The sequence below is a fragment of the Triticum aestivum genome, chromosome 2D, assembly GCF_018294505.1.
Source record: "Triticum aestivum cultivar Chinese Spring chromosome 2D, IWGSC CS RefSeq v2.1, whole genome shotgun sequence".
NCBI lineage: Eukaryota > Viridiplantae > Streptophyta > Magnoliopsida > Poales > Poaceae > Triticum > Triticum aestivum.
The window spans coordinates 542,732,932-542,757,378 of record NC_057799.1 but is presented as its reverse complement, the minus strand read 5'-3'; the positions used below and the strand labels follow the sequence as shown (position 1 = coordinate 542,757,378).

Below are 24,447 nucleotides of genomic sequence, written 5' to 3'. Positions count from 1 at the left end.
TTGAAAAACACTTATTCAAATAGGCCTTTATACTTTCCAAGAATTCTATATCATTTCCCATCAATAGTATGTCATCCACATATAATATGAGAAATGCTACAGAGCTCCCACTCACTTTCTTGTAAACACAGGCTTCTCCATAAGTCTGTGTAAACCCAAACGCTTTGATCATCTCATCAAAGCGAATGTTCCAACTCCGAGATGCTTGCACCAGCCCATAGATTGAGCGCTGGAGCTTGCATACTTTGTTAGCATTCTTAGGATCGACAAAACCTTCCGGCTGCATCATATACAACTCTTCCTTAAGGAAGCCGTTAAGGAATGCCGTTTTGACGTCCATCTGCCATATCTCATAATCATAGTATGCGGCAATTGCTAACATGATTCGGACGGACTTCAGCTTCGCTACGGGTGAGAAAGTCTCATCGTAGTCAACCCCTTGAACTTGTCGATAACCCTTAGCGACAAGTCGAGCTTTGTAGATGGTCACATTACCATCCGCGTCCGTCTTCTTCTTAAAGATCCATTTGTTTTCTATGGCTCGCCGATCATCGGGCAAGTCAGTCAAAGTCCATACTTCGTTTTCATACATGGATCCTATCTCGGATTTCATGGCTTCAAGCCATTTGTCGGAATCCGGGCCCGCCATCGCTTCTTCATAGTTCGAAGGTTCACCGTTGTCTAACAACATGATTTCCAGGACAGGGTTGCCGTACCACTCTGGTGCGGAACGTGTCCTTGTGGACCTACGAAGTTCAGTGGCAACTTGATCCGAAGCTTCATGATCATCATCATTAACTTCTTCCCCAGTCGGTGTAGGCACCACAGGAACATCTTCCCGCGCTGCGCTACTTTCCGGTACGGAAGGGGTGACTATCACCTCATCAAGTTCCACTTTCCTCCCACTCAATTCTTTCGAGAGAAACTCCTTCTCCAGAAAGGACCCGTTCTTGGCAACGAAGATCTTGCCTTCGGATCTGAGGCAGAAGGTATACCCAATGGTTTCCTTAGGGTATCCTATGAAGACGCATTTCTCCGATTTGGGTTTGAGCTTTTCAGGTTGAAGTTTCTTGACATAAGCATCGCATCCCCAAACTTTTAGAAACGACAGCTTAGGTTTCTTTCCAAACCATAATTCATACGGTGTCGTCTCAACGGATTTCGACGGAGCCCTATTTAAAGTGAATGCGGCAGTCTCTAAAGCATAGCCCCAAAATGAAAGCGGTAAATCGGTAAGAGACATCATAGATCGCACCATATCCAATAGAGTGCGATTACGACGTTCGGACACACCATTTCTCTGAGGTGTTCCAGGCGGCGTGAGTTGTGAAACTATTCCACATTTCCTTAAGTGTGCACCAAACTCGTGACTTAAATATTCTCCACCACGACCTGATCGTAAGAATTTTATTTTTCTGTCACGTTGATTCTCAACCTCACTCTGAAATTCCTTGAACCTTTCAAAGGTTTCAGACTTGTGTTTCATTAGGTAGACATACCCATATCTACTTAAGTCATCAGTAAGAGTGAGAACATAACGATATCCTCCGCGAGCCTCAACACTCATTGGACCGCACACATCGGTATGTATGATTTCCAATAAGTTGGTTGCTCGCTCCATTGTTCCGGAGAACGGAGTCTTGGTCATCTTACCCATGAGGCATGGTTCGCACGTGTCAAATGATTCGTAATCAAGAGACTCCAAAAGTCCATCTGCATGGAGCTTCTTCATGCGCTTGACACCAATGTGACCAAGGCGGCAGTGCCACAAGTATGTGGGACTATCGTTATCAACTTTACATCTTTTGGTATTCACACTATGAATATGTCTAACATCACGTTCGAGATTCATCAAAAATAAACCATTGACCAGCGGGGCATGACCATAAAACATATCTCTCAAATAAATAGAACAACCATTATTCTCGGATTTAAATGAGTAGCCATCTCGAATTAAACGAGATCCAGATACAATGTTCATGCTCAAAGCTGGCACTAAATAACAATTATTGAGGTTTAAAACTAATCCCGTGGGTAGATGCAGAGGTAGCGTGCCGACGGTGATTACATCGACCTTGGAACCATTCCCGACGCGCATCGTCACCTCGTCCTTCGCCAGTCTCCGTTTATTCCGTAGTTCCTGTTTTGAGTTACAAATATGAGCAACCGCACCGGTATCAAATACCCAGGAGCTACTACGAGTACTGGTAAGGTACACATCAATTACATGTATATCACATATACCTTTGGTGTTGCCGGCCTTCTTCTTGTCCGCTAAGTATTTGGGGCAGTTCCGCTTCCAGTGACCACTTCCCTTGCAATAAAAACACTCAGTCTCGGGCTTGGGTCCATTCTTTGACTTCTTCCCAGTAACTGGCTTACCGGGCGTGGCAACTCCCTTGCCGTCCTTCTTGAAGTTCTTCTTACCCTTGCCCTTCTTGAACTTAGTGGTTTTATTCACCATCAACACTTGATGTTCTTTTCTGATCTCCCCTTCCGCTGATTTCAGCATTGAATATACCTCAGGAATGGTCTTTTCCATCCCCTGCATATTGTAGTTCATCACAAAGCTCTTGTAGCTTGGTGGAAGCGACTGGAGGATTCTGTCAATGACCGCGTCATCCGGGAGATTAACTCCCAGCTGAGTCAAGCGGTTGTGCAACCCAGACATTCTGAGTATGTGCTCACTAACAGAACTATTCTCCTCCATCTTACAGCTGAAGAACTTGTCGGAGACTTCATATCTCTCGACCCGGGCATGAGCTTGAAAAACCAGTTTCAGCTCCTCGAACATCTCATATGCTCCATGTTTCTCAAAATGCTTTTGGAGACCCGGTTCTAAGCTGTAAAGCATGCCGCACTGAACGAGGGAGTAATCATCAGCACGCTGCTGCCAAGCGTTCATAACGTCTTGGTTCTCTGGGATTGGTGCATCACCTAGCGGTGCTTCTAAGACATAATCTTTCTTGGCTACTATGAGGATGATCCTCAGGTTCCGGACCCAGTCCGTATAGTTGCTGCCATCATCTTTCAGCTTGGTTTTCTCTAGGAACGCGTTGAAATTGAGGACAACGTTGGCCATTTGATCTACAAGACATAGTGTAAAGATTTTAGACTAAGTTCATGATAATTAAGTTCATCTAATCAAATTATTTAATGAACTCCCACTCAGATAGACATCCCTCTAGTCATCTAAGTGTAAACATGATCCGAGTTTAACTAGGCCGTGTCCGATCATCACGTGAGACGGACTAGTCAAGATCGGTGAACATCTCCATGTTGATCGTATCTTCTATACGACTCATGCTCGACCTTTCGGTCCTCCGTGTTCCGAGGCCATGTCTGTACATGCTAGGCTCGTCAAGTCAACCTAAGTGTATTGCGTGTGTTCCGAGGCCATGTCTGTACATGCTAGGCTCGTCAACACCCGTTGTATTCGAACGTTAGAATCTATCACACCCGATCATCACGTGGTGCTTCGAAACAACGAACCTTCGCAACGATGCACAGTTAGGGTGAACACTTTCTTGAAATTATTATAAGGGATCATCTTACTTACTACCGTCGTTCTAAGCAAATAAGATGCAAAAACATGATAAACATCACATGCAATCAAATAGTGACATGATATGGCCAATATCATTATGCTCCTTTGATCTCCATCTTCGGGGCACCATGATCATCTTCGTCACCGGCATGACACCATGATCTCCATCATCATGATCTCCATCATTGTGTCTTCATGAAGTCGTCACGCCAACGATTACTTCTACTTCTATGGCTAACACGTTTAGCAACAAAGTAAAGTAATTTACATGGCGTTTATTCAATGACACGCAGGTCATGCAAAATAATAAAGACAACTCCTATGGCTCCTGCCGGTTGTCATACTCATCGACATGCAAGTCGTGATTCCTATTACAAGAATATGATCAATCTCATACATCACATATATCATTCATCACATCTTCTGGCCATATCACATCACATAACACTTGCTGCAAAAACAAGTTAGACGTCCTCTAATTGTTGTTGCAAGTTTTTACGTGGTTTGTAGGTTTCTAGCAAGAACGTTTTCTTACCTACGTATGACCACAACGTGATTTGCCAATTTCTATTTACCCTTCATAAGGACCCTTTTCATCGAATCCGTTCCGACTAAAGTAGGAGAGACAGACACCCGCTAGCCACCTTATGCAACTAGTGCATGTCAATCGGTGGAACCTGTCTCACGTAAGCGTACGTGTAAGGTCGGTCCGGGCCGCTTCATCCTACAATACCGCCGAAACAAGAAAAGACTAGTAGCGGCAAGAAGAATTGGCAAACTCAACGCCCACAACTGCTTTGTGTTCTACTCGTGCATAGTAACTACGCATAGGCCTGGCTCATGATGCCACTGTTGGGAATCGTAGCATAATTTTAAAATTTTCCTACGCTCACCAAGATGCATCTATGGAGTATACTAGCAACGAGGGAAAGGAGTGCATCTACATACCCTTGTAGATCGCGAGCGGAAGCGTTCCAATGAACGTGGATGACGGAGTCGTACTCGCCGTGATCCAAATCACCGATGACCGAGTGCCGAACGGACGGCACCTCCGCGTTCAACGCACGTACGGTGCAGCGACGTCTCCTCCTTCTTGATCCAGCAAGGGGGAAGGAGAGGTTGATGGAGATCCAGCAGCACGACGGCGTGGTGGTGGATGTAGCGGGTCTCGGCAGGGCTTCGCCGAGCTTCTGCGAGACGGAGAGGTGTAGCAGGGGAGGAGGGAGGCGCCCAAGGGTGTAAGGTTGCTGCCCTCCCTCCCCCCCCCCCTTTATATAGGCCCCCTGGGTGGGGGGGCGCCGGCCCTGGAGATGGGATCTCAAGGGGGGGCGGCGGCCAAAGGGGGAAGGGGGTGCCTTGCCCCCCAAGGCAAGTGGGAAGCCCCCCCTAGGGTTCCCAACCCTAGGCGCATGGGGAAAGGCCCATGGGGGGGCGCCCAGCCCACTAGGGGCTGGTTCCCTTCCCACTTCAGCCCATGGGGCCCTCCGGGATAAGGTGGCCCCACCCGGTGGACCCCCGGGACCCTTCCGGTGGTCCCGGTACAATACCGGTAACCCCCGAAACTTTCCCGGTGGCCGAAACTTGACTTCCTATATATAATTCTTCACCTCCGGACCATTCCGGAACCTCTCGTGACGTCCGGGATCTCATCCGGGACTCCGAACAACTTTCGGGTTTCCGCATACACATATCTCTACAACCCTAGCGTCACCGAACCTTAAGTGTGTAGACCCTACGGGTTCGGGAGACATGCAGACATGACCGAGACGCCTCTCCGGTCAATAACCAACAGCGGGATCTGGATACCCATGTTGGCTCCCACATGTTCCACGATGATCTCATCGGATGAACCACGGTGTCGAGGATTCAATCAATCCCGTATGCAATTCCCTTTGTCAATCGGTATGTTACTTGCCCGAGATTCGATCGTCGGTATCCCAATACCTTGTTCAATCTCGTTACCGGCAAGTCTCTTTACTCGTACCGCAATGCATGATCCCGTGACTAACGCCTTAGTCACATTGAGCTCATTATGATGATGCATTACCGAGTGGGCCCAGAGATACCTCTCCGTCACACGGAGTGACAAATCCCAGTCTCGATCCGTGCCAACCCAACAGACACTTTCGGAGATACCCGTAGTGCACCTTTATAGTCACCCAGTTACGTTGTGACGTTTGGCACACCCAAAGCACTCCTACGGTATCCGGGAGTTGCACGATCTCATGGTCTAAGGAAAAGATACTTGACATTGGAAAAGCTCTAGCAAACGAAACTACACGATCTTTTATGCTATGCTTAGGTTTGGGTCTTGTCCATCACATCATTCTCCTAATGATGTGATCCCGTTATCAATGACATCCAATGTCCATAGTCAGGAAACCATGACTATCTGTTGATCAACGAGCTAGCCTACTAGAGGCTTACTAGGGACACGTTGTGGTCTATGTATTCACACATGTATTACGATTTCCGGACAATACAATTATAGCATGAACAATAGACAATTACCATGAACAAAGAAATATAATAATAACCATTTATTATTGCCTCTAGGGCATATTTCGAACAGGATTGTGCCTGGTTTAACAATCGAAGTGAAGGTGTCGGTGAAAGTCAACTCTGGCGCGCTACCGAAAACCAGACCACCCATCGCGCTTTGTAGCGCTCAAGAGAACCGTCAAGGCGGGTCTTGTGACGGAACACCTTTTGCCGGTAATGACGTAGGTGTGAGGGGGCCGCGGCACAAGTTTCTACGTGCGGTTACGCTGCAACGCGTCAAACTCCTCTTGCATCGCGGCGAGCCAATGAGGGTCGCGAAGAGCAGCGCGAGCTGAAGAGGGAACCGGCGGTGGTGACAATGTCGACGTGGTGCATGCGTACTCGTCAGATGCATAGCGCGTGCTGGGACGGAGTACACCGGCGCGAGCACGAGTCATCATGTGGTGGGGCACCACTAGAGGAGTGACGGGCGAAGGTGGTGTCGAGCTCGGCGTGGATCCAGAACCCACGGGCGGCGAGGAGGCCACACCCGAGGTGACCGGCAAGGCAGCCGACGAGGCGGCCAACGAGGTGGCTGCGTCCGAGGAGGCTGGTGAGAGGGCCGGCAAGGTAGTCGGTGAGGTGGTCGCGCTCGACGAGGCCGGTGAGGTGGCCGCGCTTGAGGGAGGTGGCAAGGCGGTCGCGCCCGTAGCAGTGGCCCTCGTCCGTCTAGGACACCAGGACTGGAGCGCTTCAGGAGGGGGCGGCGAAGATGTCGCGGCCGGTGGTACTTGGTGAAAGGGAAAAACTCTCTTGTCAAAGTAAACGTGTCGCGAGGTCAACACGTGGTGGGAGACGGGATCATAGCACCCGTAACCTTTGGTGTTGGGAGGATACCCGAGGAATATGTAAGCGAGGGAGCATCGTGCGAGCTTGTGTGGGGTGGTGGAGGCGATGCTAGGGTAACAAAGACACCCGAAGACACGAAGCTCATCATACGAGGGTGGAGTGCCGAAGAGGAGCTCGTGGGGTGCATAGTTCCAGCGAACACGACACGGACGTATGTTAAGTAGAAGAGATGCGGTGGCGAGTGCGTCGGGCCAAAACCGAGGAGGCACCTTAGCATGAAAGAGAAGGGTACGGACGCAATCATTGAGAGTGCGTAGCACGCATTCAGCGCGTCCGTTTTGCTGAGATGTGTATGGACATATGAGGCGAAAGATGGTGCCATGTGATGCGAGAAGTGTGCAAACGGCAAGGTTGTCAAATTCTTTTCCATTATTGGTTTGGAGTACATGTATGGGACGACCAAACTGTGTGGAGACGTAGGCATAGAAAGCCGTAAGAGTCGCGAGTGCATCAAACTTGCGACATAAGGGAAACGTCTGCACATAATGTGAGAAATCGTCTAAGATCACGAGGTAATAAAGATAGCCAGTATTGCTCGCGACCGGAGATGTCCATATATCACTATGAAGTAATTGGAACGGAAACAAAGATATGGTGGTGGATGCACTAAATGGAAGACGAACATGCTTTCCAACATGGCAAGCATGGCAGGTATGGTCATCGATCTTATTACATGTGAAGGAGAAACTCTAAAGAATATGACGAAGTGCGGCTGAATTGGAATGACCTAAACGAGCATGCCAGAGGTTGACACCAGCGGAGAGGGCGACAGGGGTGGCGATGGTGGTGGAGGATGAGTGCACCGGGTAGAGCTCGTCTAGGTTATCGCACTGGTGGAGAACCATCGGGTACGGGCTTCCTTAACAGAAAAGCCAATTTCATCAAATTCAACAGTGACCAGATTTTCACCAGTAAAAGAACGAACAGAAACAAGATTCTTGATTAGTGCAGGTGAGACAAGGATGTTAGACATAGATAATGCCATGGATGTAGAAGGAAAAGAACTATGACAGATATGTGTGATAGGTAAAGGAGTTGTCGCTAACGATGATGCGAGTGGATGTGTGAACTGGATAGGAAGAGATGACGTTACCAAGATGTGCTGACATGTGAGTGGTAGCGCCCGTGTCCATGTACCAATCATCACCACCGCCGGAGTTACTCGGTGAAGGAGGCGAGTACAGTGCCGCAATACTTTAATTTTCATGTCTTACATACACTCCATTAGCACTTTGTATCTTTTGTCTTCATTGTTACCGTGTGAGAAGATTTCTGCCACTTATGTGTACGCTAGGCTGAATCTCATGCTTTCGTCATCTATTACTGGCATGCTCTTTTCTTAACTAGTAGTCAGTGCTTCCATGCTCCCTACTACGTTATTTGTCCATCTAGGGTTGATAAAAGTTTTTGGCAGTTGTTCCACCATTGTTGTATCGTCCATTACCTTAAGTACGTGACAACAATGTATGCCATCCCTTTGCATCTTCTTGAAGGTGCACTTGTATTTTTCCTTTTCGTCATCTACATCTACTCTGAATTCTGACCTGTGGAATTCTTCACCTTGGTACGGTTTCCCCCTATCGTTTCAATCCTTTTTAAGAGATACTGTCTCCCTTGTGCCACGTCATGGTAGTATGTTCTGTTCTTTAGCTCTAACTGGAAGTTTCTGAATATATCGTTTGTGTATATTTGGCTTGCTTCTCTTTCGATTAGGAAGCCAGTCTCTGTTGATGATGTCTTCTCTATTGTTCTGTATCTTTTCTTGTCGCGGGTGGCAAGGTAATTTGTTGAATGTACTTGTAAGCCTCAACAAAGTTTTTTTATGGTGTCTTCATGGTTCACGTAATTTTTCCACAGAGTTTGTTCTCTCGTTCTGTGTAGTTGTTGTTGAGAATGGGTAGAAGTAGTCCTTGAAGTAGGTTGGCACCCAGAATGAGCAGAGTTTCATGGTGGGTTAAAGTGTTTGTTTCCTTCTGCTTTATATCTTAAAATTGCTGCTTTGCAAGATCTTTTGAACTCATCTGAATCTAGGAGTTTTTGCTTATTAGAGTGAGTTCTTCACACATTGTTGGTTGTTGTGCAAATCCTTCATGTTCTTTCTAATACTAGATGACCTGGTTGCGCCAATGGCGCAAGAAGCGAATTAGAAAGAATGTTAGTAGTGAGTAAGTAGGAGATGTAACTGGAAATATAATGCAATGTGGATTGTATTACGTCATGTATTAACCACAAATCATGAAATCAATACCAAAGAACCAAATAATGTCACCACCTCTGTACTAACAATCAACATTGTAGCATAAGGAGTATCACAGGAGTGTTTACTTGCACATCAGGAGTATCACAATCACAACTAAAGGGCATAGTCCTCACTGCTGTCCCTGAGCCCTTCACAAGGAGAGTTCCAAGCCTCGCAACTTCTTCCTCCAGCTCTGCACATGACCCTCAGTTACGAACCTCGTCCCTCAGCTGTGATTATTTCAAGATGAAATCAACATGTATTTCTCTCACATGGAACATGTTCAGAATTTAGTCAGTCTCACTAATCTTTCAGCTACAAAGGCAGAAAGAAAAATGGCATGATCAATAACTAAAAAAAACTGGAACAATAACGCTTGTAGCATTAAAAAACCGAGAAAGTGAATTGAGGACAACAGAACAATTATTTGTAACAACGGCAAGCTTGGCTGATGCAAAATGATCACTCAGAAACTATATCTTTAGAACCAAATTAAAAAGGAACAAAATAATCTAATACTCCCTCCGTTCAAAAATAATTGTCTCAACTTTGTACAAAAACATCATGTATCTTTAGGACCAATTTTTAGACCATGGTACCACATAAATCAAGAATTAGACATATCAGATTGCAACGTATTCATGGTCAGTTACCAATCATGTCACACCAAGGATTTGCGCATATAACCTGAAATAACTGCAGCTAGCTTGAAGTCTGAAATCTACCGGGTGACAGACAAAAGCAATACCACCAAACCTTATTCTTATTGGACGAGCACAAGATTTATGAGAAGATAACACATAAAAAATCCTATTTGGTTTCTGGATGCATGCACTTTCTGGATTGTGCACATCAAAGCATGGAAGGACATTCCTAGGAGAGCCATTGTAGCACAACGAAGTAAACCAAAAATCAAAAAAGAGAAGTGAGTTTGTATCATGTAATTTAGCAATGTATCAGCCCATATCACCATTTATTTTTCAGAGACCAAAGAAAATGACAGAAGTTTCCCTATTCTTTCCTGTACCTTTCTACCAGAATGCTCTCTATTTACGAGCGCCACACAGACTATTTCCACTTGGGGCCCTGGGCAGGTTGGACACAGCAATCCTCGCCGCGAGCTGCAGAAGAACCACACACGCACATACGTCAACATACGTCAGGCCAGGAGACACGAACACGGGCGCCGTGAGGGGGGAACGGAACGGACCGGAAGGGGAGAGACAGATCGAAAGAGGGAACGTACGGAGGCATAGTCAGGCTCGGAGACGTGGAAGGGCTTTCTCCTTCCTAGCAGTTCTTGAGGGTTTCTCCTTCCTAGAGATTTGCATAAATGGACAACATAGCCATGCCCTTCGTTTGGTGGGCATGTTTTTTTTTCAAAAATTGTGTTGCTGGTGCTCTCAAATAATTAAATGGATTAGTTTGAAATTCCAGATTAATCTAATGAAACTCCCAAATATATCTATAAATATTCCAATTTACCGAAGCTTAGCTTTGAGCCATAGGTTTTACATAACATTTCAGTAAACGTTCTTTTACACAACTTCCATAGTATACATGACTTAAAAATAGCTTGAACCGACAATAAGTTTTCAGCCCAAGATAAAGAAACACACAAAAAAGTACTATGAGATCAATGGAAACAACATATTGATGTATAGGTTAATAAATAAAGAATCGTCTACTCAAAAGGAAAAACATGGCATCATTATATGGATTTGAAAAGCGTAGATAGGATATGTATGTTAGTTAACGAATCTCGAAGGTGACCTAGTAAATACCAAGAGGCATATGCAGAAACAACTCAAAAAAATTCTTTTAGTAAATTATGTATGGATGTAGATCGACACTTTGGGTGAGTGTGTTCCGGTAATCAGCTGCAACACACCGAATCAAAAATCATGAACTGAGAAGTAGGTGATCTAAAATGCATTTGTTTAAACTAAGCCAGCAAGAATAACACATTAGATTTTAATCTGGATCCTTCATGTAAAGAAATAACATAAAAAGAATCAAGAATTTCTCAATTTATTCAACAAAGAGCAGTGAAAGTGAAACATAGCAGGCACACCAAATAAATCTGGGCACATATAGAAACATTCCTAACATTCTCACACATAAAAAAGCAGCTAACCACCCGTTGCGCCGATGGTGCAAAGGGCGACAGCAAACCAAGCATTCAAATCATGCACGTAAAATTTGTTTAAGGACTGATAATAAGATCCTTAATGTATAAAGAAATAGATACTTAGGTAGCATGTTAATACATAGTGATATATGTTACAGTGCATGCTAGCATGATAGCCCAAAACAAAGTTGTCAGCAGTTCATGATAGGAAAGCAAAGCTATACAGGTAGCCTGAACCATGATTGGACTTGGTCCAGTGGGGTTTGTATAAGCAGCATGCCCAGCATTTACAAAAACATTAGCCTACAAAATAAAAAAGCTATAAGAATACTTAAACCTTGTGAATCACTTGTGTGATAGTGACATAGTAGAAAAATGTATACAGGAGATGGCCCCATTCTAAGCGTCCAAGCTCAAAAAGCATAGCCCCCAGATGTTGTATCGCTACTCCCAACTCTGTCGACTCATTCTGGATCTGGCTTCGCACAGATGTATCACCAGTGGCAGCATCTCTCTGAATACATTGTGCGAGATGCTGAAATAGAAATCAGGTGAATGGAGGTAAGTATACACAAAAGTACGCATTTAGCTCTTCCGTTGTCTAATAAATTATTTGTGAGTAAAAAATAATTTAGAAGACACAAAGCTACATCATAGCACTGCATAATCAGTTGCCGAAAAACAAAGCATGAAATTCTAACAGCAGAAAAGCATCAACAGTCCTATGAGCATTGTGTTCAGAGAGTAAGATGTGTTATCAGGAAAAAACACATAAAACTGAAAGAGGCATGGTTGTATATAGATAGATCGATACAACCTTGTACAGTCGGTCTTCGGGCAAGCATCGCCTGCAGGTTCACTTCAATTACAGCGCCTCACATGAAACCAACGATGAAAAGTCTACCATCAACTGCTAAGCTATCCAGAGTGCCTTGGAGATAAGATCTGCCTACGTTGTCCAGAATGACATCAAGGTCTTGTAGAGATATTCCACATATTACAGTTAGAATGTATATGAAATTGACGGGTATAACTTGGTAAAGCCAAATAATTTTATTTTACTTTTGCATCAGGGCATCAAGCGTCACAAGAGGATGGCAGGATAATACCATTTCCATTAGTTTCTTCTTCGATACGTGCTACAAAGGTTTTGTAGTTTCTGCATATATCCACACCTTAAACGTCGCAAGCGGTTAGTTTCTCTTTGGCTTTCTAGAGCGGCATAACAGAGTTGCTTCCGGAAAACAACTTTGTACCATATATACTGTATCTATCTGAACCAATAAACCTGCAGTGACAAAAACCTTGATTCCAAGGCGCTTTGCAATCTGTATAGCAAATGTGCCAATTCCGCTTGATCCACTGTGGATCTGCATACGACTGGAGATAGGTCGACATGGAAAAAAACATAGGCATGAAAATTCCGTTCCAGTTCAATTCTCACAACACCAAATTGTGCACCTCTTTTTGCATACAAGTGATTACTAAATCATTTCATACTCCATTCGAGTAGCACCATTCAATACTTTGTTGTTTTTCAGTTAGTCAGAGCATGTCAATTTGGTGATGACTAAGGAAGATTCACGTTCTGCAATCCTAACAAACAAATTAGCTAGATAGATTTTCCTAAAGGGAAGGGATTCACCTGGGGAGATGGCTGGTCATGAAGACGTGCAGGCCACCTCGGGCAAGCCGGCGGCATCGGTCAGCGACGCCCTCTCTAACACCGGGAGCAACAGCCTCGGCGGCACCACCACCTTCTCCATGTACCTGCGTAAGCAACGAGAGCAGTTGCATGACCTCAAGCCAATACAAAATATTCAAGAAATCAATCAATCAATCAGTACACAATATTCTCTTAGTTGTCCCAATCAATCAGGAATTGTGTACCTTTTGAACAGTTATAGGAAAATCCTCTTCTAGCCACTTTGTATCTTTGATGACTTCTTTTACTGGCCTCCCATTAATTTTGGCATTCAAGAAATTAGGAACCTACTCAAGTGGAAATCATCAAATCAGTACTCCAAAGCACTACCAACAGAGTAGCCATGTTTGTAATCATATCTTCACCTGAGTTGTTGAATGGTTACCCCAAATAGTCATATTTGTCACTCTGTTATAAAACACATCAGCTTTTAATGCTAGCTGCAAAAACATTGTGAATGACAGATTAGTCTTGTCATTTGTTGAAATTAGAAATAATTAAGATTCATTGAGAGTATAACACAGCAAGCAAATGGCTGTGCCTGGTCCTTTCAACTATCTACTATTTTTTTTACTGACGGCACAAGTCATAAGTTTCTTTTGCAGCTAGATGAACATACACAAGTTATCTGTTGGCCTACATATGACAAAAAATTTAACATATGGCAGAAAAATTAACATTAGGACCAAGGCAGAATAAAAGGACTGGAACTTGTAGTTTTGGGAACCTGGCTGGCAAAGACTAATGCAAACTTTATCCATGACTGCAGGATAAAGTTGGCAGTGGATAAATTCAAGAGATAACAGAGTCTCTGCATGGCAGCTCAGAAGCAGGTATACACCATTAACCTGTCCGTGGAAATTGATAAGCGTATGATTATTCGAAACAAGTGTATGATCATTGGTCACATAGCTGACACAAATTTGATTTTGCAAAAATGGAGGGATATTAGGAGATAAAGTTTCAGTTTTTTTGTCACACCTAACCTTCTAATTCAGCCAGAGCAAAGAGCAGAGCATGAGAGACTTGAAGAGTCGGAGAGGAGCGGCGCTCTTGTCCTGTAGGTGGTACTGACCTCCATTTCCAGATCCAGCAATCTCCTCTCTCGTCTCCTCACTGAAGAAACCAACATGGCCATGTAAATGCTTCAGTTTTGAGAATCAGTGCACATGAACTGCACATGTTCGCTTGCATACTGAAACTGAACAAAAGGGAGGGTGCTACCTGCAGCAGGGAAGGGAGCAGGGACCTTGTGCGGTGCATTGTGCGGGACATAAGAGTATTGAATATTGTGCTGAAATATGGAACATTGGATAATCTGATGTTAACATTGCACAGCAAAGAGGAACCATCACAGTTTTAGTGGTACACCACTGAATTTCTACTTCTGAATATTGACAGTACAATATACTCAGAAGTTTAATTTCTGCTACTGAATATTGACAGTACACCAGTATTCAGTTTATATAAACAACAATATATTCTCTGAAGTTTTAGTTGCTTTCTTCAGTCAATCTTACCCGATGCAGTCAAAATTTTCAGTTTTGACAAGTCTTGCGATAATTCTAGCAAATTAATTGTCAAGATTGATGGCACTGCTTACCATCTCTCTCGGGAGCACATTGTCTTCTGCTTCCTTTGCAGTTATTTCAGATATACCCACCGGCATTGACGAACATGACACATTCATCTTCATGAGAGTAGGCACTGAAAGGGTAATAAGAACAGGGAGCAGTATAAGATGAAGGTTTCTTCGCAGGGAGCAGTACACAAAAATGAACCTGATCGGAGGGAACAAAAATGAAGGCTTTTTAGCAGGGAACAAAAACTTCAGTCATAGCGTGTGAAATAGCCTAAGAAAGGTTAACTCTAAACCTAAATCAGGGCCATTTTCAAGCAGGGGAGCAGCCAAGGCTAACTCTGAACCAACTCAAGGATTTGGGGGCTGCACCATTCCTAGTGCTTATCAATCCGAGCCAACTCAAGGATTCCTATCCAGATTCTTATCAATCCGACCTTATGAATCCACTTGTCAACTCATGGACCGCAACAGCCTAATCCACGGCAAGACCAGCGAAGGACGGTAACTTGACATGGTGGAGAGCACGACCTGCGCGGCAGTCGGCTCGCCTCAGCCCGGAGACGGCGACGCGCGGCCCGGAGACAAGCATCATGGACTCCGCCTCCACCTTCTGCGGCGCCGGGTTGGTCGGGGTCGGGGTTGCAGGCTGGCGGCGCCGCCTCCCAGCCCGCGTTCCAGGCGAAGTCCATGGGGTGGCCGACGGATCCGGCGACCCATCGTCTCCTTGGACCGAAAGCACAACCTTTTCGGTGGCAAGCCGGAGCAGAGCGCGGTGACGACAAGCCAGAGCAGAGCGCGGCGAGGATGAGCCGGAGCAGAGCGCGACAGAGGCGAGAGGAGCAGTGCGCGGCGTCGGCGAGAGCCATCCTCCTGTGTCTTGTGACGAGAGCTCTCCACGCCGTCCACCTGCTAGCCTGAGGCGCGGCAGACGAGAAAGGCAGAGGTACGATGGCACAAGAGCAGGACGGAGCCGGCCGCCTCTGCGTCCCGCGCTCCTCCTGCTGAGGACGACAGTGATAGCGCCGTGGACCACCGCGGGGAGAAGACTGGAGCTGCGGTCTCATCCCGCAGGACGTACCCGCAAGCGCCGGCCGGCGTCACCTATCCCGCTTCACCGCGCACCGCTGATCTGCTTCTCCGGTGCCGATGCCTCACCACCGCGCACCCCCTTCTCCCATCTCCTCTGCAACGGCTCGCTCCCTCCTCGATCTCCCATCCTTTTCTTTGCTACACCATCATCGATCCACACCTCCCCTGCCTCTGAACTCCGACGCGGGATTGGGATGGGGGCTCCTCCGTCGGCTGGGAAGGGCTCGAGATGAGGAGGGAAGGGAAGAGGCGGCGGCTGTGTGGGGGGAGGGTGGGGAGTGGATAGCGGGGGAGGAGGATGGATGCGGGGCTCGAGGAGCACGAGGGATTGGCTGATAGGGTTTCACCCCACGTTCTCGTCGTCCCCACTGCAGTAAAATTCCCTCACGTACGCAAAATCGAAGCAAAACCACCTAATTCTCTCGACCCCACAGCCAATGAGCCCCACCCGTCACTGACCTATGAAGCTGCTGCTGATGTACAGAAGGACCAATGGTTGACCAAACGCCAGAAGACAAAATCGATGAACAGTAAAAAATTGAACGGACGACGAAGCTCAGCGCGCGCAAGGCCTCCAGAATGGCGGGTTGCCTGGGTTTATATGTTTAATGTCACCAGCAAAACCTGTGCCTGGTGTTTGGAAGTGCGTTCTCTATTCCTTCTTCACCGCCTTATCTTGATTTGTTATTATATTTTGGTCCGTTTTCTCCCATCGCCTTGACAAATATGCTTAGAGCATCTATAGCCGGGCTCTCCAAACCCTCCTCAAAAGCCTGGGCGAGCCGTTGGTCACTGACCGGTCATGATTTTTCGACCCAGACGGACGCCTCAAACGGGCCTCAAACGCCCGGGCTGACCGACACCCCTCATATTCAGCCCAAATATGTGACAGATATAGTGACGCCCGGGCATGCCCGTCACGTCGGACCAGGACCGCGCTGGCCCACCCGACCCCGCATATATTCGTTCCCATCCGCTCGCCGGAGCAAACCCTAGCCACTTCACTCCACTCCCCTCTGCCATCCGAGCTCACCTCCGATGGTTTCCGGCCTTCTCCGCCATGGCATGCAGCGGATCGGACTCTGACCAGTCTGGATCCGTCGATTGGGGTGTCATCTCGTGCGGGTTGGAGGAGGCAATGGCAGTTCACATTGCACCCCGCTGCTCCCGGGAGGACAGCGCCTGGCCGACGGACGGATCTGTCGACCGCGACTCCATAGCTTCGGTTCACCGAGCGTTCAGGTTCCTCCGAGGCTGGATCCTCGTGGTCATGGCAGCCGGAATTCCTCTCCTTTCCCATCACCGGTTAGGCAGACTATGAGTCCCACCGGGACCGGGCGGCCCGCCGTGGGAAGGAGAGGATAAGGGCCGATGAGGCCCGTATCGCGACGGAAATGGCGACGGCGGCGCGGGCAGCTGCAGAGGAGGAGGCCATCCGCGCCCGCATTATGAAGAACCGACAGCGGAGGAACACGCGTGCCCTCGCCCGAGAGCAGAACCGGGCGATCCGTGCCATGGTCGTACTGCCACCGAAGGAGGAGAAGGTGGAAAGTGACGACGAGGACAGTGATGGCGACGAGCAAATCCGGCTCGACCCGTACTGCGTGTTCGACCGGTAATTCCGCGAGAAGGACAGCAAGGGCGCCAGGAAGGGCAAGGGCAGCCGTGGATGAACTCCACCATAGCCAAACATGCCTAATTTTGGTAGTCTGATGGCATGTTTAGTTAGTAGTGATGGAGTAGCCGGACGACGTAGGTGAATCGACATAGTTGCATGAGTTTGTATGGATTTGAGATATGATAATAGAGGTGTCCGGATGTCGATTACATTATTTGAGGGATGCCCGATCAGCGTCTGCGGGCGCGCGCCGCGGGCTTTGAGGGGCCGGATTTGCTGAGTCCGGCTGTAGATGCTATTATCTCATCCTTTAGAAGGCCTACTCCGAATAGGACGGTTGACCCATGGTTGTCAACCCCTATGGTCGGTGCAGACGGTAAACCATAGACATTCTCTAATCACCCCTCATCAGTGCTCAATTTAACCTCTAATCTCTAATCACCCCTCATCATTCCAAATCATCTAACTTCCCGGCTGGTCATCCATCCCCTCACTACTGCAGCCTAAGCACGCTTAACTTCCGGGTTCTATTCCCCCTTGTTTCCAAATCTGCACTTGTTGTTTTCCTGACAATAGTAAGATGCCAATCCTATTAACCCTCAGGAGTTTAGCTTGAGCATGAAGTCACACATTTCACTGTTTGAGTTTGAAACTATTATTCTAAAAAACAATAATTATTTAGTAACACTAATATTTCTTGAATAAGTAGTTTGACCATAGTTTGACCAGATTTGACCAAAATTCAAAAGAACTGAAATAATTATTTAGTAACACTAATATTCTTGAAAAATTATTTAGTAACACTAATATTTCTTGAATAAGTAGTTTGACCATAGTTTGACCACAGTTTGACCAAAATTCAAAAAAATGAAATAATTATTTAGTAACACTAATATTCTTGAATAATTATTTAGTAACACTAATATTTGTTGAATAAGTAGTTTGACCATAGTTTGACCAGATTTGACCAAAATTCAAAAAAGCTGAAATAATTATTTAGTAACACTAATATTCTTGAATAATTATTTAGTAACACTAATACTTCTTGAATAAGTAGTTTGACCATAGTTTGACCAGATTTAACCAAAATTCAAAAAAACTGAAATTTAAGCATAACTTTTTTTCCTTTTAGAATTTGAGGATTCTAAAAATTTGCAAACAGGCCTATGGCGGTCAAAATCGGATGCGGATTTTCGTGCTGAACATTTTGATATATTATACTTTTTTTCTGACATCGTATGCAAAAGTTATAGCCGTTTTACTTTTTCATAACACTTTTTTGCAAAACATGCCCAAATTTAAGTTTTTTAATTTTCCTAACTAGTAGATGTAGTAATATAACTACATCTCGAAGGATTTTATTTTTTGAAGTTTTATCATTTTCTAGTAGATGTAGTTTGAGACACGAATCGGGACTAAAGGGCATCGCACCCTTTAGTCCCGGTTCGTGTCTCAAACTGGGACTAAAGGTCTAATCTTTAGTCCCGGTTTGAGATACGAACTAGGACTAAAGGTCTCATTTGAACTGGGACTAATGCCTTTAGCCGCTCTGACCAAAGCCCTGTATATTGAGCTGTGACCAAAGCCCTGTTTTTTACTAGTGAGGTGGCAAGGTAATCTGCATCTAAAAAGAATACAGACATGCAGATTGCAGTGATACAGAGGGGGTGAAAAGAAGAGGGGAACCCCATCTTGTGCCTAACTCGGAGCTCGTTCCATGACCACTGGTGTCTGCAACTGCAAATGATCAGCTGCTGCTTCTTCTAACTAAGCTTCCAGGATTTGCCCGCTTTCATGCTGAACTTTTTCATCCTCCCGAAGAGCATGACAAGAATGAGGATGAGTTTGCCGGAATCGCTCCACCTCCCAGCAAAGCCGGTCCACCTGTCAGTGCACATCCCGTCCGGGCTGATCTGCCTACTGCAGCTGTAGCCCATGGAGAATCCCACGTTTCCATAAGCGCTGCAGAACGTTACACTGAAAAATGTCAGCTTCCTGAAGGATGCGGCTTGCAGCTCTTATCGTATACACTTTTTAACTGTATGTTATTTCCTTTTTGAGGCTTTGAATTGCTTAGGGTTAGAGGGGACTTGCCTGACGACTTCGACGACGATGCTGAGCAAGTTGAAGTTGAGGGGGTCCTCCTTGAGCTTTTCCCTCTCGGTGACGCAGATGGCGATGACAAAGATGGCGAGGTATGAGAGTTGTGACAGAAGCGTGCTCTTGAGCAGCCTCACCCCCTGGGTCTCCTCCCTGGGATGGTCCTTCACGCTGGAGCTCTCTCCAAATGGAAGCCATGTCGTGTATGGAGGCAGATACCTGCAAGCAAGAAGAAGCAGAACGTGAGTGAGACGACCAAGACGGCAAGCCTGGCTAGTGGCTACAAAGACCGCACGAACGCGCTTTATCGATTTGAAACTCGTGGAAAAACGCGCTGGGATTGTGTAGTGCGTGAGGATAATGAGAAGAGCGTCCAATTGTAGATATGCGGTATGAAAGCACTCGCGGGCGGGAGCTTCAGTTCTACTTGCTCTTCTGAAGATATCCCAAAAATGGCACCTACTAGCGGACTTTCAGTATCCAGACGTCGACGTGCAAGGACATTCCGGCGAGTGGAAACATTCCCAGGGAATGGCACGGGTCCGGATTCGCTGCCAATACGTACGTGGTCACGATTTCTCATGGACCACTGCACCATGCATGCATGTATGGAATTCAGAGAACAATGTAGTGGAGAAGCTACTACAACGGTGCGAACTGAATCGGACATGTGCATGATGCATGGGGCCTCGCTCTGAATGGAGGCCTGGACGGTACGTCCGAATACGTTTCGATCAGAGTTCCGATTCTCAACTTGTGTCGATGCTGGTGGTTCGTTTTTCTTCCGGCCGGCCAAGGTGCATGCGGTCAGCCAGCGCGTGTGCGTGCCTGTCGACTCGTGGATGGCAATGCTCTTCTTTTTTTCTTTTTCTTTTTTGCCAGGAGGTTGACGAGCTCGAATCTTTTCACAGGGAGGGAAGATTCCTCTACCGCTCCGTTCAACTATTGTTTTGAAAAAGACCTCTCCGTTCAATTATTGAACGGCATTTCCTTGAGAAACGAGGTCCACAATCACAATGGCCAACCGCCTGAAGTGCACCTCGCCACCCATGTTGGACTGGTCCTTGGCACGGAGTATCTTCAGCAATGATCGGGGTATATACAATTTGGACGACAGATTAATTAAAGCGAATTAAGAAAGAACGCCAATTACTATGTACACACGATGCAGTCCTCGCATAGTTCAGTGTTAGCTTGCAAAAACGTTTTATATAGGGGCTACTTCTATTCTAGTATGCTTTTGTTTGTGAAGAAATTTGTTAAAAGTTTGACTGCAGTATAGAAATTGTTAACAGTTTGACTACAGTCATGTCCAAATGTCACTTATTTACGTACAGTATTATTCTTTCGCGTTGGTAGTCAAAGCTTAATTAGCCTGTCTATAATAACATTTACCCTTGGCCTGAAATTGTTGAAAATCCCTGTTAATCCCATGTACAAAAAAAAGAAGAGAATATCTCTCTGCAAAGCCTGAAGTTGTTCTCTGAAGGTGTGCAATTCTAGTGAAATGCGCTTGCTAATTTTTGGTTTGTAGGTTCACAATGAGATGAGGATGATTGGGTGTTGATCAAATGCGAGTGATGCAAAGGAGATGGTGAAAATGTGCAACTCTAATTTTTCAGAGAGATCAGCTTTTGCTGCCGTTTGCCATGAGATCAAAGAGTTAATGGGAGGTTTTATTAGCTGTGAGCTTACTTTTGTAAGTAGGGAAGCCAATGAAGCGGTGCGCAAAACAGGCCATAGAGGAGACAAGGAGATGTTTGTGGATTAATTAATGGGTCTGTCTATGACACATCTATATATGACATAGTTATGTCACATCTAAGCTGATGTCCACTCTGTTTGTGGTCTATTTTTTTGTTCTAGTCTTTTTTTATTTCTTATTGCTGCATTATATATTTGTGGAAGCTTAGATGTGACATCCTTAAAAAACATCTAGATGTGAATTAGACAAACTGTTAATTATATGCCTACTTTCCTAGCGGGTTGTATTCAGTTCGATGTAATCCCCCCGTTTTGAGTAATATAAGCTCTTGATTGAAAAAAAAAGATTTATGGAAGTTCATGAATAATCAGTGCCAAACATTTAGTTGAGAAGCACAGGAAAATAAAATCCTAGTAGCTTCTACCTTCTGGAATCTAGCTGGGGTTCAACGTAGGGAACTCAGTTATGGCATTCTCGTAAGCATCGACTGACAGCGAGGAGAAAGAGAGAGACAAGACAGATCGAGGAGGACTCACATCATGAGCACGAAGAGCACGAGGATGGCCGGCGCGAGGGTGGAGAGGTCGAGGGTCGACTCGCCGGTGTGCCGGGAGTTCACCGCCAGGAACACCGCGTTCGACACCTTCTCCCACGGGCTCATCCCGCGCAGCGCGCCGCCCCACTCCATGCCGCACAGCATAGCCACCTGCACGGCGAGGAAGCCCACCACCGTCGCCGCCAGCATCGCGCACCGCCGCGCCGGGAGCAGGTGGTAGTACCCTGTCAGCTCCCCGCCCTGTTTCACCGTCTCCCTGAGCTCCACGCGCCTGGTCGCGGCGGCGGCGGTGCGCACGCACGCGGCTAGCAGCGGCGGGAACAGCGTGTTCCCGACCAGCGCCTGCGGCACGAGCAGCAGCTGCAGCCCGGTGTCCTGCTTGAAGACGATCATGTTCTCGTTCGTCGGCATGTACCCGCAGCTCGAGAACGTGGACACCGTCGTGAACACGGCGAAGGTCCACACGTTCAGAGCCTTGTCCCGCAGCGTCCGCCTCGCCGCCGGCGACGCGTGCACGATGTACGCCACGATGGCGCCGGCACCGAGGACGTGCACCGCCAGGAGGATGGCGAGGACGACGAAGAACAGCGACCGCACCGCGTCGCGCCGCAGCCTCGTGTCATGTACGTGCTCCAGCGACTTGCTCGTCTCATCATCGGCGGTAGACGTTGGGTTATCGATGTCAGCGGCGGCGGCTGGCGGCATCTCAAGCTCGGCGACGTGGTGGATCTCCACGCGCCGGGATTTGTGTGCAGCCTGCTTCCTCAGCTTGGACCACTTGGACGCGAGGCCTATGAGGGATAAAAACACCTCACCGCCGACGAGCATGAGCACGGTCAGGACGAGGAGCTGCCCGTTGGAGAACACCTCCATCTCGACGGTGGACATGCTGGACACCGTCGCGGCCGAGACGGCGGTGAAGAACAGGTCGATGCCGCGGGGCCGCTTCGTCCCGTCGCCGCCGGCGCGGAACCTGAGCTGCGCGAGGAGGAGGTACCCGAGCCAGGAGACGCCGAGGAAGTAGGCGACGTGGACGAGCAGCGAGCCGACACGCGGCCAGAACCGCCCGGCGAGCGCGCGCCGCCACCGCGCCACGCGCTCCTTGATGATGTGGTGCCGCGCGTATGAACTGGAGGGCGAGGACATTGCCTTGTCGACCGCGGCCGTCGAGCTCCGCGGCGTGTGGTGCAACAGCTCGCCGACCTTATGATGAGCTCCGGCCATGTTCGATCGTCGTAGTGCTGTGTGTGTGTGTGGTGTGTGTGGACGTGTTAGGACTTGGGAGATGTGCATGCATGCACAGGGCTGCGAACTGTCTGTGAGAGCTGAGGCGTAGTACGACGCCTAAATATATAGCCACGAACGCGTGATGGGTACTTTTTTTTTTTTGATGCTTTGGTGGTCAAGTGCATGCGACATGTGGCCAAATTATTTACCCCAAAGCTACAGCATAGATGCAAGGAGAAGTGAGAGACCAGATACCTAAAAGTACCGAAAATACTGCTAAAAATAGCACCCCAGCCGAAATATTAATACAGTAATGCACCAGGCCCACACGCATGTACTAGGTGGGAGTAACATGGTAGTGGTACTAGTACTACTCGGTTTGGGTCGGTGGCAATGCTAGTTTAGGAATGGTTGACCCAGATCTTCATACTCTGACCATCATTTTTTTGTTGTTGAGGAAAACATACTCTGACCATCATGTTCATATTAATTTGGACTGATACGTGTGATATTTTTTTTTCGAACTGAGTTCTTGGTGGAAGAAGTATCTGCTTGTTCGTATCATGCGAGAAGTCAAGTGATGAATGGCTAATGTAGCCGTACTAACTATCTTCCTCTACTTCACAGGACAACAAAAATATATAGGAATATCTCAGAAAGGTTTGCAGATGTTTACATGGTATAAAAAATATGTGAGATTTTTTTTTCAACATCTTTTTGTGAAAATTATGAGGCCAGGCGTGATCTTGTCATTTTTGTGTAGCTCGCATAAAAAAGTATTTCATCATGAAACTTCACAAACAAGTAGTATATATCCATATGTATATGTGTATTTTTTTCAAGAAAGAAATGAAACTTAAAAATTTAGATTTTGAAGTTTTCAAATAAAGGGCTACATGGAGCCCGAGCTCCATTAGGCATTTCCGTTAGATCACTTACAAGCATAGGAACAAAAAGAATCCAGTCCCCTCACCCCCCCCCCCCCCCCCCCCCCCCGCATCGCCCACCCTGGCTACGACGAGGGAACCCTAGATCCCACCGCCGCCTCCTCCACCTCCTCTCCCCACCACCTCGTTGCCATCAGGACCGGCGAAGCCCGCGCCAGCTCCCATGAAGGTGGCGGTGGGTGATGACCCACAAGTATAAGGGATCAATCGTAGTTCTTTCGATAAGTAAGACTGTCAAACCCAATGAGGAGCAGAAGGAAATGATAATAAGCGGTTTTCAACAAGATATTTTCTGCAAGTACTGAAAGTATCGGTGATAGATAGTTTTGTAGCAAGATAATTCAGAACAAGTAACAAGTACCAATAATAACAAAGGTGCAACAAGGTGGATCAATCCTTTTTATAGCAAAGGACAAGCCAGAAAGTCCTCTTATATAAAGTAAAGTGTTCTCGAGGACACATGGGAATTATCTTCTAGTCACTTCATCATGTTTAGTTGATTCACGTTTCCTACTTTGATAATTTGATATGTGGGTGGATCGGTGCTAGGGTGTTGTTCTTACTTGAACAAGAAACCCCGTTATGATTACCCCCTCTCGCAAGCATCCGCA

The 24,447-nt window shown here is 46.7% G+C and overlaps 2 protein-coding genes and 1 long non-coding RNA gene across 17 annotated transcripts; all 3 read right to left on the bottom strand.

Annotated features, from left to right (window-relative positions):
* Nucleotides 1–9,122: 9,122 nt before the first annotated feature.
* On the bottom strand, nucleotides 9,123–10,258 carry LOC123049874 (uncharacterized). Its single transcript, XR_006423670.1, has 2 exons — nucleotides 10,204–10,258; nucleotides 9,123–9,491 (listed from the first exon to the last, which is right to left on the bottom strand). It is a non-coding gene; the product is annotated as an uncharacterized lncRNA (long non-coding RNA).
* Nucleotides 10,259–11,404: 1,146 nt separating this feature from the next.
* On the bottom strand, nucleotides 11,405–16,002 carry LOC123054367 (malate dehydrogenase). Of its 15 annotated transcripts, none has more exons than XR_006426137.1 (10): nucleotides 15,123–16,002; nucleotides 14,616–14,719; nucleotides 14,237–14,306; nucleotides 14,088–14,128; nucleotides 13,378–13,452; nucleotides 13,198–13,299; nucleotides 12,953–13,077; nucleotides 12,417–12,687; nucleotides 12,125–12,256; nucleotides 11,405–11,842 (listed from the first exon to the last, which is right to left on the bottom strand). XR_006426137.1 is itself a non-coding variant. In XM_044478132.1 (8 exons), exons 1-8 carry the CDS (start codon nucleotides 15,184–15,186, stop codon nucleotides 11,752–11,754), a joined length of 672 nt encoding a protein of 223 aa, XP_044334067.1. In that variant the 5' UTR covers nucleotides 15,187–16,000; the 3' UTR covers nucleotides 11,405–11,751. The 15 variants fall into 15 exon arrangements, 1 of the variants encoding a protein (XP_044334067.1); XR_006426142.1 differs by lacking the exon at nucleotides 12,417–12,687 and having other exon boundaries at nucleotides 11,405–11,610; nucleotides 11,691–11,842; nucleotides 12,125–12,252; nucleotides 15,123–16,001; XR_006426138.1 differs by having other exon boundaries at nucleotides 11,750–11,842; nucleotides 12,125–12,252.
* A 2,815-nt stretch (nucleotides 16,003–18,817) lies between these two features.
* LOC123049873 (probable cation transporter HKT7) lies at nucleotides 18,818–22,966 on the bottom strand. Its single transcript, XM_044472737.1, has 3 exons — nucleotides 21,643–22,966; nucleotides 19,396–19,620; nucleotides 18,818–19,263 (listed from the first exon to the last, which is right to left on the bottom strand). The coding sequence occupies exons 1-3, from the start codon at nucleotides 22,953–22,955 to the stop codon at nucleotides 19,065–19,067; spliced, it is 1,737 nt and encodes a 578-aa protein (XP_044328672.1). The 5' UTR covers nucleotides 22,956–22,966; the 3' UTR covers nucleotides 18,818–19,064.
* Between the last annotated feature and the right edge of the window lie 1,481 nt (nucleotides 22,967–24,447).

Bases quoted from the DNA above. Each gene is read 5' to 3' on its own strand.
- LOC123054367 (XM_044478132.1), bottom strand. From the start codon at position 15,186: ATGATGCTTGTCTCCGGGCCGCGCGTCGCCGTCTCCGGGCTGAGGCGA. The intron at 14,129-14,236 runs GTAGCACCCTCC...TGGTTTCTTCAG, and splicing joins TGCTCCCTTCCCTGCTGCAG to TGAGGAGACGAGAGAGGAGA. The intron at 13,453-14,087 runs GTCAGTACCACC...ATGTTTTTGCAG, and splicing joins TGCTGGATCTGGAAATGGAG to CTAGCATTAAAAGCTGATGT.
- LOC123049873 (XM_044472737.1), bottom strand. From the start codon at position 22,955: ATGCACATCTCCCAAGTCCTAACACGTCCACACACACCACACACACAC. The intron at 19,621-21,642 runs GTGAGTCCTCCT...TCTTGCTTGCAG, and splicing joins GTGCTCTTCGTGCTCATGAT to GTATCTGCCTCCATACACGA. The intron at 19,264-19,395 runs GCAAGTCCCCTC...AACGTTCTGCAG, and splicing joins ATCGTCGTCGAAGTCGTCAG to CGCTTATGGAAACGTGGGAT.